The sequence below is a fragment of the Trichoplusia ni genome, chromosome 2 (genome assembly GCF_003590095.1).
Source record: "Trichoplusia ni isolate ovarian cell line Hi5 chromosome 2, tn1, whole genome shotgun sequence".
NCBI lineage: Eukaryota > Metazoa > Arthropoda > Insecta > Lepidoptera > Noctuidae > Trichoplusia > Trichoplusia ni.
The window spans coordinates 5,119,281-5,134,371 of record NC_039479.1 but is presented as its reverse complement, the minus strand read 5'-3'; the positions used below and the strand labels follow the sequence as shown (position 1 = coordinate 5,134,371).

Here is a 15,091-nt window from a genome sequence, read left to right as displayed (position 1 = left end):
CAGCCGTGTCCCGGCCCAGTGCGGGATCCTCGCGCGGAGCAGTGCGCGGTTTACGACCGCAGGCCCTTCCGAGGCCGGTTCTACACCTGGGTGCCGTATGTCGATGGTAAGTTCTCTTTTAATATTAAAGTAACATAGGTAGTAGTAGGTACCTAGACTTTTACTGAATGCTTATAAAAAAGAACAGTGAAAAATGTAAGCTTCTTAAAAATGTCTTATAAGAATGACAACGATCAATGTTAGCAGGAAGTAAATTGATGTTACTATTCCATTTACTGTAAAATATCAGTTACATTTTATGCATGGGTTGGTCTCGAATACCTTTTTTGCGATTGTTTTTTTAAATTAATTCAGGAAATTTTCTTTTGTATTAAAAAATCCTAAATTACTATCTTGATTAAACATTAACTTATCCCAAATGTTTGTATCTTTCAGGTGACTCGCCATGCACCCTTAACTGCCGGCCGCGAGGGCAGCAGTTCTACGCTTCCTTGGCGCTCGTAGTGGACGGCACGCCGTGCACCAAACCTGGCTTCAGGGCTATATGCGTGCAAGGAAGCTGTAAGGTAAGTCCAACTTTTAAAATCGGCAAGATTCAATGACAATATGAGTTTCTGAAAAATACACACACGTCAGAAAAAAAAATAAAAAAATCTTTTTATAGCAAATTCAATATTAGGTCCGTAGCTCTGGTACTAGTGCAACGAAAAAATATTATGTCAGGCTGTAAAAGAGCTGCGAGATCAAAGTTACAGCGCCATCTGTTGACAACTAGTACAAGGACAACCATGATAATTCGCGCGGATTCCGTTGCTTGATACAGCGCCATCTGCTATTGAATAGTTGAAACAGTCGGTTACATTCCCGTGCAACTGTAGCACTCATAGAAGCTTGAAAGTGTAATAATAATACCTATTCTTTAAGCAAAACTTAATTATAAAGTATGGTTTGTTTATTATATTTCTTACATTGTAAAAAAATAACTTTAGGTTTATGTAGCTACCCAAATGAACAACTGTTCCAAGATATTTTTATTTGTCTTTCTAGTTTCGGTTACTAGTCACCTACTAAAGAAAATATAATTCCAAATTTTATCAATACCAATTTACACAAATTAATTTTCACTGCCTAAACACCTCTTACTTAATCCTTATAGCCTTCAGGATTGAGCCCTTATCGGTGTCAAGATAGTATCTGTACAAATATAATTGTTAAAAAGCGCTTAAAAAAACAGCAAATTTTTTACCGTCCGTCGATTGGGTGATTGGGTATCATTAACAGGACATACAGAAAAAGAAAAGCTTTGATACATAAATTCATAGCGTTATTCGACCGAAAACGAAAAACTCTTACACGTCTTTTACACAACTCAACAAAATTACCCAATACACTGCACAACAAAGCAAAATCCACCACAAACCTACCCACAAACAAACACAAATTACGTTTAGTTGTGTATAATAGCAATCAGTGCATGTCGGAATGTCCCATAGGGCGTGTTGCAGCCACGAGCGACTTCCTAGACTCCCGTAGCGACGTCTATCATTTACTCCACACATGCAACGTTCGTGCAATCGAACGAAAGATTTTCTTGCTTCAATATATGTTTAAACCTAGTCCAGTATCCGACGATCAAGTTTCCTGTAATTGAGGAAATTGTTATAGATATTCCATCGGGTTATATTGTATTCGGTACTGGCTGTTGCTGATATCGGTTATAGCTGCAAAAATTACCCTTTTAACAAAGTCGAATTAAAGTAGCTTAAGTCTTTATTAAAGGTGTCAGTTACCATCATACCAAATTTCATTGAAAACAGCCAAGTCTTTTGACCGTAAAGAGGTAACAAACATACTTTTGCATTCATGTGATATACAGAAAAGGTAGTGTGTTTCACTTTCACACTATTCACTTAGTGTTTACGTGGGTTTACAAGGTCAGGTTTTTCAAAGTAGGTGTGAACCTAACTGTTCGTCTTCGAACTTATTACTGGCTAATCGTCGAATTTCTGTAAACGGCACTACCTCGTTTTCACAAAAATTGTGGAGCAATCATTAACATTTAATATTTTTTCCATGTATTTGTCGAGGACTTGTTTCAAGGGTTACGGTGGTAAAAATAGAAATATGGTATATAGCTTATATGTAGGATGTTTAAAACTCAATAAAGTAAGTGCTAAATATACTCCCGCATCGTTATATTTTATAATAGTTTCCACTAGAACTTTCTAGACGGGAAATTGGGTACTACAAAAGCCCCTAATAAAACAACGTTTTTTTTTCTGACACAAAACTCGTCTATCTAGTTGCCTATTGTACCTCGCCCTCAACTCACAATGGTTAATTAGTGTCTACTATAAAGAGGAGCTGAGTAAACTCAAATTCACAAACAGTGGCCTCTAATTACACTCAAAATGAACGATGATCCTTATACAGATGTAATTAGGAAGTTCTAAGTAATTCTATACAAAAGATGTCGTTAGCGCTCCTTATGAGAAACGGACGAAAACGAACTAAGGGCAACAAATTATCACTCGTAATAGAATTAGAAGGAAAATAATTTTTGACGAGGAATAACAGAATTAATTTTGTAGGAAAATAATCCGGAATATTTTTGGGTAATCCTTAGATTTGCTTTCATACCTTAAAATCGTAAAGTAATCGCACTTAACAGTCAATAATTTCTAGTGTTTCCGTTAGCAATCATAATTTGAAACAAAAAAAAATCATAAAAATGTATCAATAAAATTTGCGCAAATTTCTCCAAAATCTCAAACTCGACTTCAAATAAAAACATTAATCTGGTAGAAGCAGAAAAAAACTGAAATACATCTGTCATGAACGTACTAATATGATGTATGAGTAAATCTGCCCTCCGCACACGTGGCTCAGATGGGATTGACCGTCGTTACGGATTAATGTACCATGGCTGACGTCATCCGACTACTTGGCATGGTTCAATAAAAATCTGTCTGTAGGATAAAGATTTCACAATTTAAAGAGTTCAGATCTAATAATGAACTTGTACTCTTGTCTTTTAAAAATCAAGTGTTGTGAAACTATAGAAAATGTAGAGCAAGCTGGTGTTAAAGTATCAGAGAGCTGGAAGACATTCTTGAGACCAGTATATAGTTTATATCCGCAGGCTGTGTCGGGGAGTGTAAGTATCGTCGGATCTGGGAACACTTGACCGAGGGGCCTCGGGCTTCTAACGGTACAAAAGATCGGTTGCCATTGTCCTGACAGTAATTGTTGTCGATTGCCCACCGACTGTTTTAACACCAGTTTCAGTTGACCCCGGCCAACCTCCACGTTCGAACACATTTACACCAACTTTCCCAAACAAAGGTGTCTGTGATGCTGGTGTTGTAAATCATTCTTATATTACAGGTATATTTTGAATCTAAACTTGATGTGATTTCGTTAAATTTTGCAGCTGTGGTTTGGCTATTCGAATTTTAGGTACAATGCTTAAAATCACAAGTGAAAGCATGTACTTCATGGACCTATTAACATAATACTCACTCTCACAGGAACAAGGGACGGGCAATAGAACAGAAAGAAGAAGATACGCTACCCATAAATTACGTCATTCTCTTATACCAAGCCAACTTTGTACCAAAGTCTCAGGCCACGAATCCCATGATCGTAACATCACAAATGTTGACTCCTCCAACGTTAGTCATAGTTTGACAAATTAAACCGAGTACCGCAAACATGTAGTTGTAGTTTGGTAATGAGCCACAGATGAAGGCAAACTTATCGACCAGTTTGACTCACTTGAATGGCGCTTCGAGAGTTCCGGAACATTTGATTGCTTAGTTTCCTCCAGTCTAACTTCCAATGGGTAACGAAGATAATTTAACCGATGAAACGAGGTTTGTTTTGATTTCAAGTCTAATATCACACTCCAATAACTTCTAAAGACGATCGAATATACTTTAAAGATATTAAAAATTCAGACAACATTCTCAAAATAAAACAAGAGCGAATTTCTTTCTAAAGACAGAAAGACTAGGTAATGCAGTAGTATAGCAAGTAGATGACAATACTAGTACCAAGGTACTGAGTTTCAAAAAGATTTTAACGGATACTTTGATGATATTGGAGTTGAATGCGATTTTTTAGAGAAGCTAGTTGGATAGTGCTTCACAAAAGTAGCAATGGTAATGCAAAATTGTATTCCACCGGGGAATTGCATTGTGGATTGCCCGAAGCAGTATTTGCTTTACATCGAACGACAAATTAATTGTACAGTAATGACAAGCCGGCTCTGCTTGATGCTGGAACGACTTGTTAGTCGATTTCTATCGGCCGGTTATTACCAATCCGTCGGTATACTAAGTACTGGTTGTATGGAGTAAGCAATTCATTCTAATGTAGGGTTTTAGATCTACCTGGATACTTGCTGCCGCGATGTCTTCTTTAACTGCTCCAAGACTAGTTATAAACCCATTTATTTCAAACTAAACGTGCTATTTATTAAATTAATGTTTTTCCTGTATTCATCAACTTGTATGAGAAGTTGATTGTTTCTCAGCTCTTTGTAGACACTCATTCTTATTATTTGTTTACGCTAGCGCGATCTATTTCAATAAAATCAACATCTGTCATTACTATGCTTACACAATTGGTATCCGCGTCGTTAAAGCGTTTGTAATTACTCATAGTTATTACTGAGTCAACATTATGTTTACTCGAATAAGTGCGGTTTAAAAAACACGTTTCGCACATGCCTACACAATAACGGTATCACCGCAGATCAAATCCTCCGTAGAGATCGTTTATTTCTTTTCATATTTGCCTTTGCTTTTGTCTACGAGTTTACAGAAGACTGAAACACCAAACATTAAAATGGAACTAGAAGAAAATATATTTCATACACCATTTCAAACAGTTAACCGAGAAAATAAAACGGAGATTAAGTATCACACTTTAGTTGAAAAAGACAGCCAGCGATTGATATAAATATTATTTTATGGTTACTACAGAACAGTTTACCGTAGATTGTTCTAATAAAGATGGAAGTGAACCCTTTACTGGCGTTGTGAAAGTCGTTCGTAGATAAATTTGCAGAACTTAGAAATCATGTTAAAACCAACTGCCATATAATTTGTCAGATCGTCAAGTAACTAGATAAAAGTGGGCTCATGCATAATTGAAAGTGCCGCTAGACACACCGGGTAGTTATCAGTCAGGTAGTGTAGGCGGTATCGATGCGATGCTTTAGCGTTAACCACTTTCCTCGAAACTGTTATAAATGAGGCACGCGAGCACTAAACGTCCTATTTATTACACTTAATTTAAACGCTTTATTTAACTTGCCAATTATTAATGACAAATGTTACTTGGCCCGTGTTTACGATCTTGGTAACTTTAAGAGCGACACTTGGATTTGTCTGAAGGAGTTTTATTTGATGTTAAGGGAAAGGCGTTCGTGACTAAACGATGTTTTATGTCAAAAGGCTATAAGCATTAATATGACGGAGGTCCGTGTTTGTCGGGACGGAGAAGGGAAATAAACAGTATTCTGTCACTTAATATTACTGAAACATAAGACTGCGGTGACGCACGAAGATCTTTTAATACAATAATTTATAGATTATGATATTAAATTACTGTCAACATATTTTTATTTGGAACTGAAGTGACAGCTGTATGTATCGCATGTGTTACGTTTGTGATCGCTCACTTTCTGCAAATGAATTGGTGGGTAGATATAATCGGATTAAATTCTCGTTTAACACATATAGTAAAAGGAAAATAGTTTCAAGCCGAATTTAAGATTATTGATACAAAGTTTAAAAAATAAAAAATAAAACACTTTAGAAATCATGGTTTACTACGTAATTATGCCACTTCCTGAAATAGTTTATTAGTGCAAACCGAGCGAACCAACAAGCTCAAAGAACATACCATGAAAACGTTTAATTTTTGTTTCACACAAATCCAATATTTCCCCTTATTTTCTTTCAACAATCAATAGATGCAACGGTTTACTAACAGTTATGTTTGGGGAATAGTGCCGGACTTTTATAATTTAAATACGAATCATCCTCACGAAAAATAAAAAAAACCTCTAATTCCTGGTCCACCCACTCTTGATTAGCCTTCACTAAATTAACATCCGACATACTGGTACGGGCATGACGTGATACAACTCTATCGATAACATTGTTAAACTCTAGAACATAAATTCATTAATAGTATCTCCTCCCGTGTCATACGCGGTCTACTTAACACGAACGTTTCTTAGAAGCTAGGTCATAATCCAGCAAAGAATTTCTGCTGAGGTCGACTCCGTAATAATATCGGTTGACATCTTGTAACTATTGATCAAGATGTCGCAATGTTCAAATAAATTGTGTGTTTTTGCAAACTCATGTAGAGCTATCCAGAAATTTTCGTGAATTATAAAAGTATAGTTTTTCTTTACTTCCTTTTTAATTTCATCACTATGCTTGCTAATTTGCGTGTTGACGATTTCAGTTTCCCGCGGTCTAGAATAATTATTAAATTTTTCATATGCGCTTCGATACTTGTCTAGTTTCAAGTCCACTACTAGATGTTTCTACTTGCTGAATCGGTAGACCACCGAGAATATTTTATCGACGAGTGAAAGCAGAAAAAGAGGTTTAGTTATTTTCCTGCTTAGCAAATTTCTTACATTTTTTAATCTTTATTCCAAATCCCTTTAGTTAATTTTCGTCATACTTCATTAGTTTTATCGATGTACACAATTGCGTCATTTTGTGTGTTATGTGAAACACAGATTGTTGTCCATCAAATAGCTCGGGGCTGGCAGATAGCAACTCGATTACTATACCATTACCGTTACATCACCACCATCAGAATCAAGGACGGAGATCTTATTGTTAGAAAAATCCTTCAGTTGAAGTACTCCCAATGAGATCAATGCAAAATTAATATTTTCTGGTCTCATTTATTTTTTACGTGATGTTTATCATTATTTTTTATCTTCCATTTTATGTTCTCGATGAAATAAGTGACAATTTCTATTTGAACAATTTCATTTCCGATCTCCAAAGAAGTAGCGAAGTGAAGACGTAGGAAGTGTCCAAATTTTTTATAGTTAGACAAATAAATAGTTTTCAGTGAATCATATACACTACAGCCATGTGTGATATTTTGTGATCAATAGCCGCTATGGTTTTAGAGCCGTGACTCAGAGCATTAGTTTTGCTGACGCCATGACTTTTAATAGATACGTAATTTGTTAGAGATCCGTCTACGTACAAGTTTTCACCATAGTCAGTTTCTCCATATCCTGCTATTACCCTCGCCTTCTGCCAAGTGTGTGCCAAGTTTTATAATTTTAAAGCGGACTAGATTAGAAATCAATCTGTGGGATCGTGACAAGAATGTTTATGAGGTTTGAGAAAAGGATATATTTTACTTTAGGTTTAATACTCGTGGGTCTAGTGTATTATGAGGATCTACATCATGGACCTCTTTGATTCGACAATGTTATTTATTTAAATATTTAACGACTTAATATTTACATATTTTCACTTTTACACTTTTCAATATTACACCGGCCTTGCGTCAGCTCATGATTAAGGGCTCCTTTTCGTCCAAAACTAGTCTTGATGAAATTTGATAATGTCGTTAACTTTTGTAAAATTGACACTGGAGTATAGCTTATCGTATATTAATTTCTTTAGACAGTAAAAACAAGGTAATGTAATTATTTTTATCGTCTAACAAAATTTTATTTCGTACATTTCAGTTAATTGAAACCTTTGAAAGATTTCAGGATGATGGTGGCAAATATTGGGGTCGTTACCAAAATAAAATGCCTACGTAGGTGTCGTTAAAGGGCGGTTCGGGGATTATGACAGGTGAATGAGCCGCAATGGGCCAATTATAGCGATTCCCAACACGTTTTCTTTGAAACTCGTGGAGTCGGAAAATAGAAGGTCAGGTAAAAATGTAACAGGGAATATTTTTATCTCTGTAATGAGTTTATTAATTTAGGCATTGGGTTTTGAAGCAATGAAAAAAAAAAACCTTTTGAACAAAAATATACGAGCATTCCAAATCTAGCTTCTAACTACTGAGTCAAACTTTATTTGACCAGATGACAGCTATTTACAGTCTAAAGTTTTGAGACAACAAACAGACGAATCAAAAACCTCCTTTTGAAATTCGGTTTAAAATCAATACAGTTTTTCAACACGCGACGTGCTTCACAAAGCGACATACATAACACTCCTTATATAAATACTAACTGAATAGGTCACAAAGTATAACTCCCTGTTCAAAAGATATTGCTACACAGATAACGTGTCTGTAAACGATTCCTTTCTACTGAACCATTATAGAAAAGTATTAACATTTTATCTCGGCAAGACCCTAATAAGATACACTTAACTCTAATTCCACCTAGTAATTTAGTTAGCGCCAATTTTATGGCTATCCACATAAATATTAATCTGATTTTACATAATAACGGTTTACAAAACGCTTTTGCGTTCAAAATATAGAAATAAAACCAGCTATTATATTACTAATAAGGATGGTGGCTAATTAGTGGTCACTTAAAAACTTAATTTAGGTTCGATCGTCAATATGGCTGTATAATTTGTTCTTATATATGCATAAGTTATGTATTTATTAGTAGGTATCATAATGACCAGTTTTTTGTAATTAAGAATGTGGACAACGCGTGTGTAGTGTTTTTTTCTAATTCAGAGAGAGAGGAAAATTTGATAAACCTTCCTTATATATATACCTAGAGAATACTATCTATTGCAGATATTCTTTATTCACAACATACATTTTTTATCTCAAATATAATACAAAATTAAATCTCATCGCCCACTCTTGAGCCCACGAAAATCACGTGAATTCCATTTTAAACAAGCTTCAAAATTCCAAATATAATTCAAGCTAATATTCTTGGTAATCCTAAAACTGTTTCAAAGATCGTAAATATAACTGACCAAGACAAACGTCCACGTCACAGTTCTCGTGTAATCATAGTTAAAAGGGCGCGAGCGGAAAACGTGATTATCGGATCAGAGGCACCTACCATCACATCTTGAATTAAAACCATTGTTGGCGTGGAAGCGAGAGAGCGCGCTACACAATGTAGAGCGCTATCTCTTTTTTACAATTGAGAGGATATTTTGTAGGTTCTGGTAGGTTGTCAGAGTGACTAATTGGTAAATTACAAGTAATACAACGAGTGGATGGCGAGGCAGCTCGAACCTTTACCCCCGCCGGGGGCGAAACGACCGCAAACAACCAACATTATGTACTTAGTACGTGTTTAGACGTGCCTACATTAAGCCCGTTAGATCACCATTACGGAGACAAGTAAACGAAGGCTTTGCGAGAATCGTTTGTGTTTTACCCTCTAATGTATTAGTGAAGTTTTATTGGGTTTGTTAGGTATAATACCTATTTAGGATTTTTGTGCGTGCGCGTTTTATTCCTGTCTTAAATCAATAATCCGGCATTGGAAAAGAATTGGATAAAATAATTAGGAATTCGGTTCACATATTATAATACCTAACATCAAATATTAATTTTCGGTACCTTTGAAAATAAAAATATGCCTTCCAGTTTAAATATTTCTTAAGAATTATTATGATTTCATTTCCCGGAAAATCGCTTAAACACGTAAATGCCTTTTTAAAACAAACAGTACACAAGACAAACAACCATTATATTAGTATGGATCACGACAATAACCTAGTATATTAATAAGTTTTCGCACAGCTAAAACGTGAGTGTCATCACAAGTCACAGCCACGCTTCGCCAGCGTTAAATTTATAGACAGCTGACTGATTATAGCGTTCAAAATCTGTTTGATGTCAACAAATAAAATCAGGAAAATCAAACAATTGAAATTTATTACGTAACGCCCTTGGTGTAGGACAAGGACAGAGGCCCATTAGTCCCTTATAGTATTATCAATGAATGATTCATGGCTAAGGGGTAATCCAGTAGCATATGATGACATACGAGCTTATAGGTACTTAACGTTATTTTACAAAATAGGTACTAGCTTTCAACTTTAAGACTGCAAGATGAAGAAAATTTATCGTCATTGTAATTATTTTTCTACTTTTTTTGCTGTTGAAAAAAGTTTTCTGAAAGATGTTTATAAAAAAACATTGAATAGATTAATTTTATTTAAAAAATGTACCATCCTATAACGTTTTGCTGCTGGGTACAGACCTATTCCCATAAAGTTAGGTTTTAGCATTAATCAGACGGCTAACGCTAACGCTACAGGCTGGCGAGTTCGAATTGTAACAAAAATGGTACGATTTAAAATAAATAAAGGAAAAAAAAGGTTTCAATACCTGCGATAAAGGTTTTAACATACTGTTGAGGCACGTTACTCCTCTTTTACTACTCACAACACAATAATCCTAATCGATTCCAGTATTACCGTTTCGAATGTTTCAATCGTGTGTGGCAAATAATTACACAAAGACTTGGGTTCAACATAATGAGATACAATTTACAACAATGTTTAGAAGTCTTGTTTAGTCTGTGTCTACCTCATTTTGTTTTGTTTCTCTACAACCAATCAGCACCTGTACCAAAAAAAATCTTAAAGCACTCCTGTCGATATGGAGAAAACGAGATGCCGCTATATACAATGTGGAGCGTTGTCTCTCTCTCACAGTTGCAACAGTCTTCGTTTGAGAGTTCGTAGTACAGGGTTGGTTCTACGAGTATATTATAATCGTAGTTAAACTAATATTTATCTACAATCGAGATGTAAGCATTGGAGGGTGTTGAACTGTTTGTCTGATACTTTGTTTGTGTGGAAAACTCAAATGTTTTGCAACATCGTAAGCTTTGCAAGCACTGATTTGTAAAACTTAATAATGTAATCTTTTATCGCTGTAAGTGTTAATATTTAATATAACCAAGACTGTTATTAAGGTTTACACGAATTTGCGAATATTTTGCCAAAGAAATATTCTTAATATTTTTGCTGGCGGAGTTCCAATTCACTCCGTTGTGGTAAATTAATGATCTTCGTAATATGAAAAATCGCCACAACATTTGTTTTATCTGGCAATCAAACGCACGATTTTGCGTGAAATCTTTTGAAAAATAATTCTAAGTATCCGTTTTATTGTTGCTACTAATTTGTGTGACATTTTGTCTGTGATTTCATGATTTAAATGACTCGTTCTCAGTGGAGGACAAGCAATTGTGTGATACAAGAATGCATGGGTATCTTTTTGCATATGATTCTAATTAAGGACACAAGGATTAAATTCTTTAGTATTGTAGTAGTTATTTTAAACGACTAATATTATATTACATATTCGCGGCACTGAGGGTTCTATAAACATAAACATTACTAAGACTAAACAAAGCGGTTGGGTGACACACTATATGTTATTAATAAAAGCATAATTAACTCATGTCTTGTAAACATTAAATTTTAAATTCTAAATCAATATAGCTAAAGAATTGATTTAGAAGAAGTGGCAAGTGAAAGCGGTTGTCCAAACAAATTACATTGGCACAGACTTTAAATCTGTATAGCAAAATACACGAGCGTCTTGAGAATTTTATTGTAAAAGTAATTAACTTCTGCAGGCTCTGTGGTTTCTCCCAAATGGTTTAATTAGCTCCACCAACATTTACGACGGCTTATTCCGTAGACATTTATTTTTACAATGCCCACTTATTTATATTAAACCTTATTTATATTTTGTAAGTTATTTGTTTCAAAACAAACAAGCTTCGTGTCTGAAAGTTTTTCACCGAAGTCGTTGCACTAAGAATTTTACTTTTCATTTACACACATTTCCCGTTTCACTATGTTTTCTGATACACTAGATACAACATGATACCTTTAGAATATTATAATACAAGCTGTTGATTATACAATCTTTATAATATTAATACTATAATAATATGCTTTTCTGCATGTGTATTCAACAAAAAAAGTCCGGCCCGTAGATGTCTACATTTTCATTTTAAATAAACACCAAAGATAAAATATATGCGTCAAAGATTGTGAAAAACATGTAGGTAAGAGAGAGCTTATAACATCACTTTCAGGTATAAAGTGTAGTAATAAGTGCATACGAGATTACAACCTTTTGTTTCATCTTCAATGCATGTAAACAATATTAAAACTACGATTAGAATCTTCTTTGAAATCTATTAATACAAACATGCAGACAACATTTCGAATGCAAATTTCCCTACGCTTTAGTTAGGCACTCGTAGTTCTGTTTAGACCTTAAGAGCATAAAACCCAAGTTCCATTTCAATACAATATCAAAAGGATTGACAAGTTACTAGCACACTGACAGAAGCCAAACATTATCGGAGTCCAACCAATCAATCATAGTGAAGGCGTTGCAAGACCGACCGTTAAAACTGACATTGTAATGTTTTGCGTTTACGAGCTATTGCCTAATATTGTGACTTACAAATTACAATGTTGATAAAGCACAAAAATTAACCGTGTATTTATTTAAATGGGCGTACCTCCTTTACCAATCCTACCAAATACTTAAGGTATATGCACGAATAGAGTGCTTAAGGTATATGCACGAATAGAGTGGTAGGAACAGGTCACCACGCCAAAATCCATTTTCCTAGACTTGGAAGCACAAGACAAGTTGTGGAAGCATGACAGAAGTCGAAGTTCACGAAGGTCGGAGGTCACGAAGCTCTTCCTTAATAAAAATATAAAATTCTTGTTTAATTCAAATTGCGCGTGGTTACACTTCATCATACTAAATTAAAACCGTTATACACCAATTTATTGTATGTTAAGTTCTGATGTCCGGTTTGTTTGCCCGTCTTTTCTTACGTCTGGCACCAAGCTGTTTCTCATGAACCAGCATCATGCTTCTGTTTTCTCTATAACAACATTCTGTTTAATAGTTGTTATGTACATACATTTATTACTAGGTTAATCCCTCACATTTATTCGTCAACTAACTGTTTTTTTACACGGCAAGCCTACGTGTTGCGAGACCGTAGCGCACTTGACCGGTTTTTTACATTTATTACTTTTTGCTAATCTAACAAGCCATACCAAACTGTCTAGAAAGACTTTTTGAACTTTAAAGATCACGTGTACAAGTGCCGAATCATCATTTTGCCATTACCGTGTAAAATGAAAGAAAACAGTGCGATCCCACACCTACGTTATAATAATATCCTGTCTATTACCTGTCATCCCTTCGAAGGCCTAAGTCAACTCAGTTAAATGGGTCCGGAAGGCCGCAAGGGCCAGTTCATCATGAGCAAAGACAGGCAGAAATAGGTCAAATTTGAAATATATACTTCCGATTAAAGATTGTTTGTTTTTTTATGTCTAAAGAAATAAAGTGATAAACAGCGTAGAAAAAATATATTTAAACAATAAATAGGATTAGGGAATTAAACAGTGAAAGTGACAAATACTAAGAATAATACAAAAATTAAAATAAGAATTGATTCTTCTAAACTTTAAACCAGATTTAATATCAAGTTATGTGTTACTTAAGCCTACATATATTACAGCATTTTAAACGAATAAAGGGATTAGCGGTTGTCATAATTCAAAACAAACAGCAGCGCAGACAGCTAATGAGGGGAAACTTCCGTTTCTGGTTTGGACGATAAAACTAAACTAGTAGGAATACATTCCCAACTTTGGAAGGCTTATGTTTGGCTTGGCAACGTAACATGCTACTTAATGCGTTGGCCGAAACTGGGTTACGGGCAAAGTCATGGGCAGACCGCGTAGGCGACCGACGCACGACGCGAGCCGGCGACAACATGGTTGGCAAGAACACTGTTTACATTTTCCCAAATTTATTTTTGTTTTTATTACTTAAGTAGTCTGGAATTACGATTTAATTTATTTATGTCGGATTTTAATTTGTCATAGTATCAAATAAAAAATATGAAAACTTTAAAGATATAAAAATATGCTCTCCTTTTTAGCTATGCTCAACTTCGTGGTTCAAAACCTATTTTCGACTTCAAAACCTAACCAACCTTCTCGGAAAATGCAAGGTCACAAGAGTTTACAACTTCCTCTAGATTCCTTAAATAAACAGAAATACATCGTACGCCAAACTCCGCGGCATTTATAAAAGCAATCGTAAATTATCAAAGAATGCAAAATATTTTGTATTGGCTCAAGTCGGAAATAACGTGTTTTAGTGTGAAGTCTTGCAATATTTATCGAATACGTCCCACCCGCCAGTCTTCTTGTTCCTCTTTATTTTAAAACGGTAACAAAACGCCTTCTGGGATACTATTCTGTAAAGAAAATTTCGGGATGTAAGAAAATTGTATTTCATTTTACTGTTATTGTTTCTTTAAAAATACAACCACATTCCGTAAAAGTAATAGAGTGCAAAGGACTGTTTAATATATGTTTCAGTCCTTTTTGTTCAAAATAGTACGTAGTTACTTATTCCTTGACTTTTTGACTGGGTAGACCAATTTTGCTGTCTGAATCTTTTTTCATTCTATGTGAAATAGCTGTCATTTGATCTTGTAAAATTATCAAGTTCAGGTCAGTAGTTTTTCATTTGAATATTGTATGTTTTTGTAGATATATTTTTTTAAGTGCATTTGAGGTATCATTTATCTACAATTGAAAAATAACTACAAAAGTATTTTAAATCGCATTCGATGATATCAAAATAGAAGTAAGATGGCATTAGATATACAGAACGTTCAGAATCTTCTCCCAGGTTTTGTTTATTTGTCCTGTGGCTACGTCACGTCGCTCACGACGTTCCGGCACAAGACATTTATTCGCATTTTTACATGAATCACAAACCCAAGGTAATTTTACGCCGAGAATAAATCATAATGCAGCTTTATGTTTACGATTATCTTAAATTAGTTATGCTGTAAAGGTTAGGCACATTAACGAACAAACCGATCATTTAGATTAGATATTTATTGTTAAATAAATAACATTTGTTTCTACTTATTTATGGTCATAACGTTTTGGAGGACATTCATTTGTTTTATACAAAATTGTCGTATTCTACTGATAACGAATTGTGAGGAAGCGAAAAATCTCAGGCCCTTTTAAGTATACAACGTACAAAGCTTACTACTACA

At 34.8% G+C, this 15,091-nt stretch overlaps 1 protein-coding gene across 1 annotated transcript in view; it reads left to right on the top strand.

The window, feature by feature from the left end:
- Positions 1-15,091, top strand: part of LOC113504636 (thrombospondin type-1 domain-containing protein 4-like) — a 106,029-nt gene that overhangs the window by 58,519 nt on the left and 32,419 nt on the right. The window contains exons 5-6 of the mRNA XM_026887052.1: positions 4-106; positions 436-566. Coding sequence (XP_026742853.1) covers positions 4-106; positions 436-566 — 234 coding nt within the window. The remainder of the gene's footprint in view (positions 1-3; positions 107-435; positions 567-15,091) is intronic.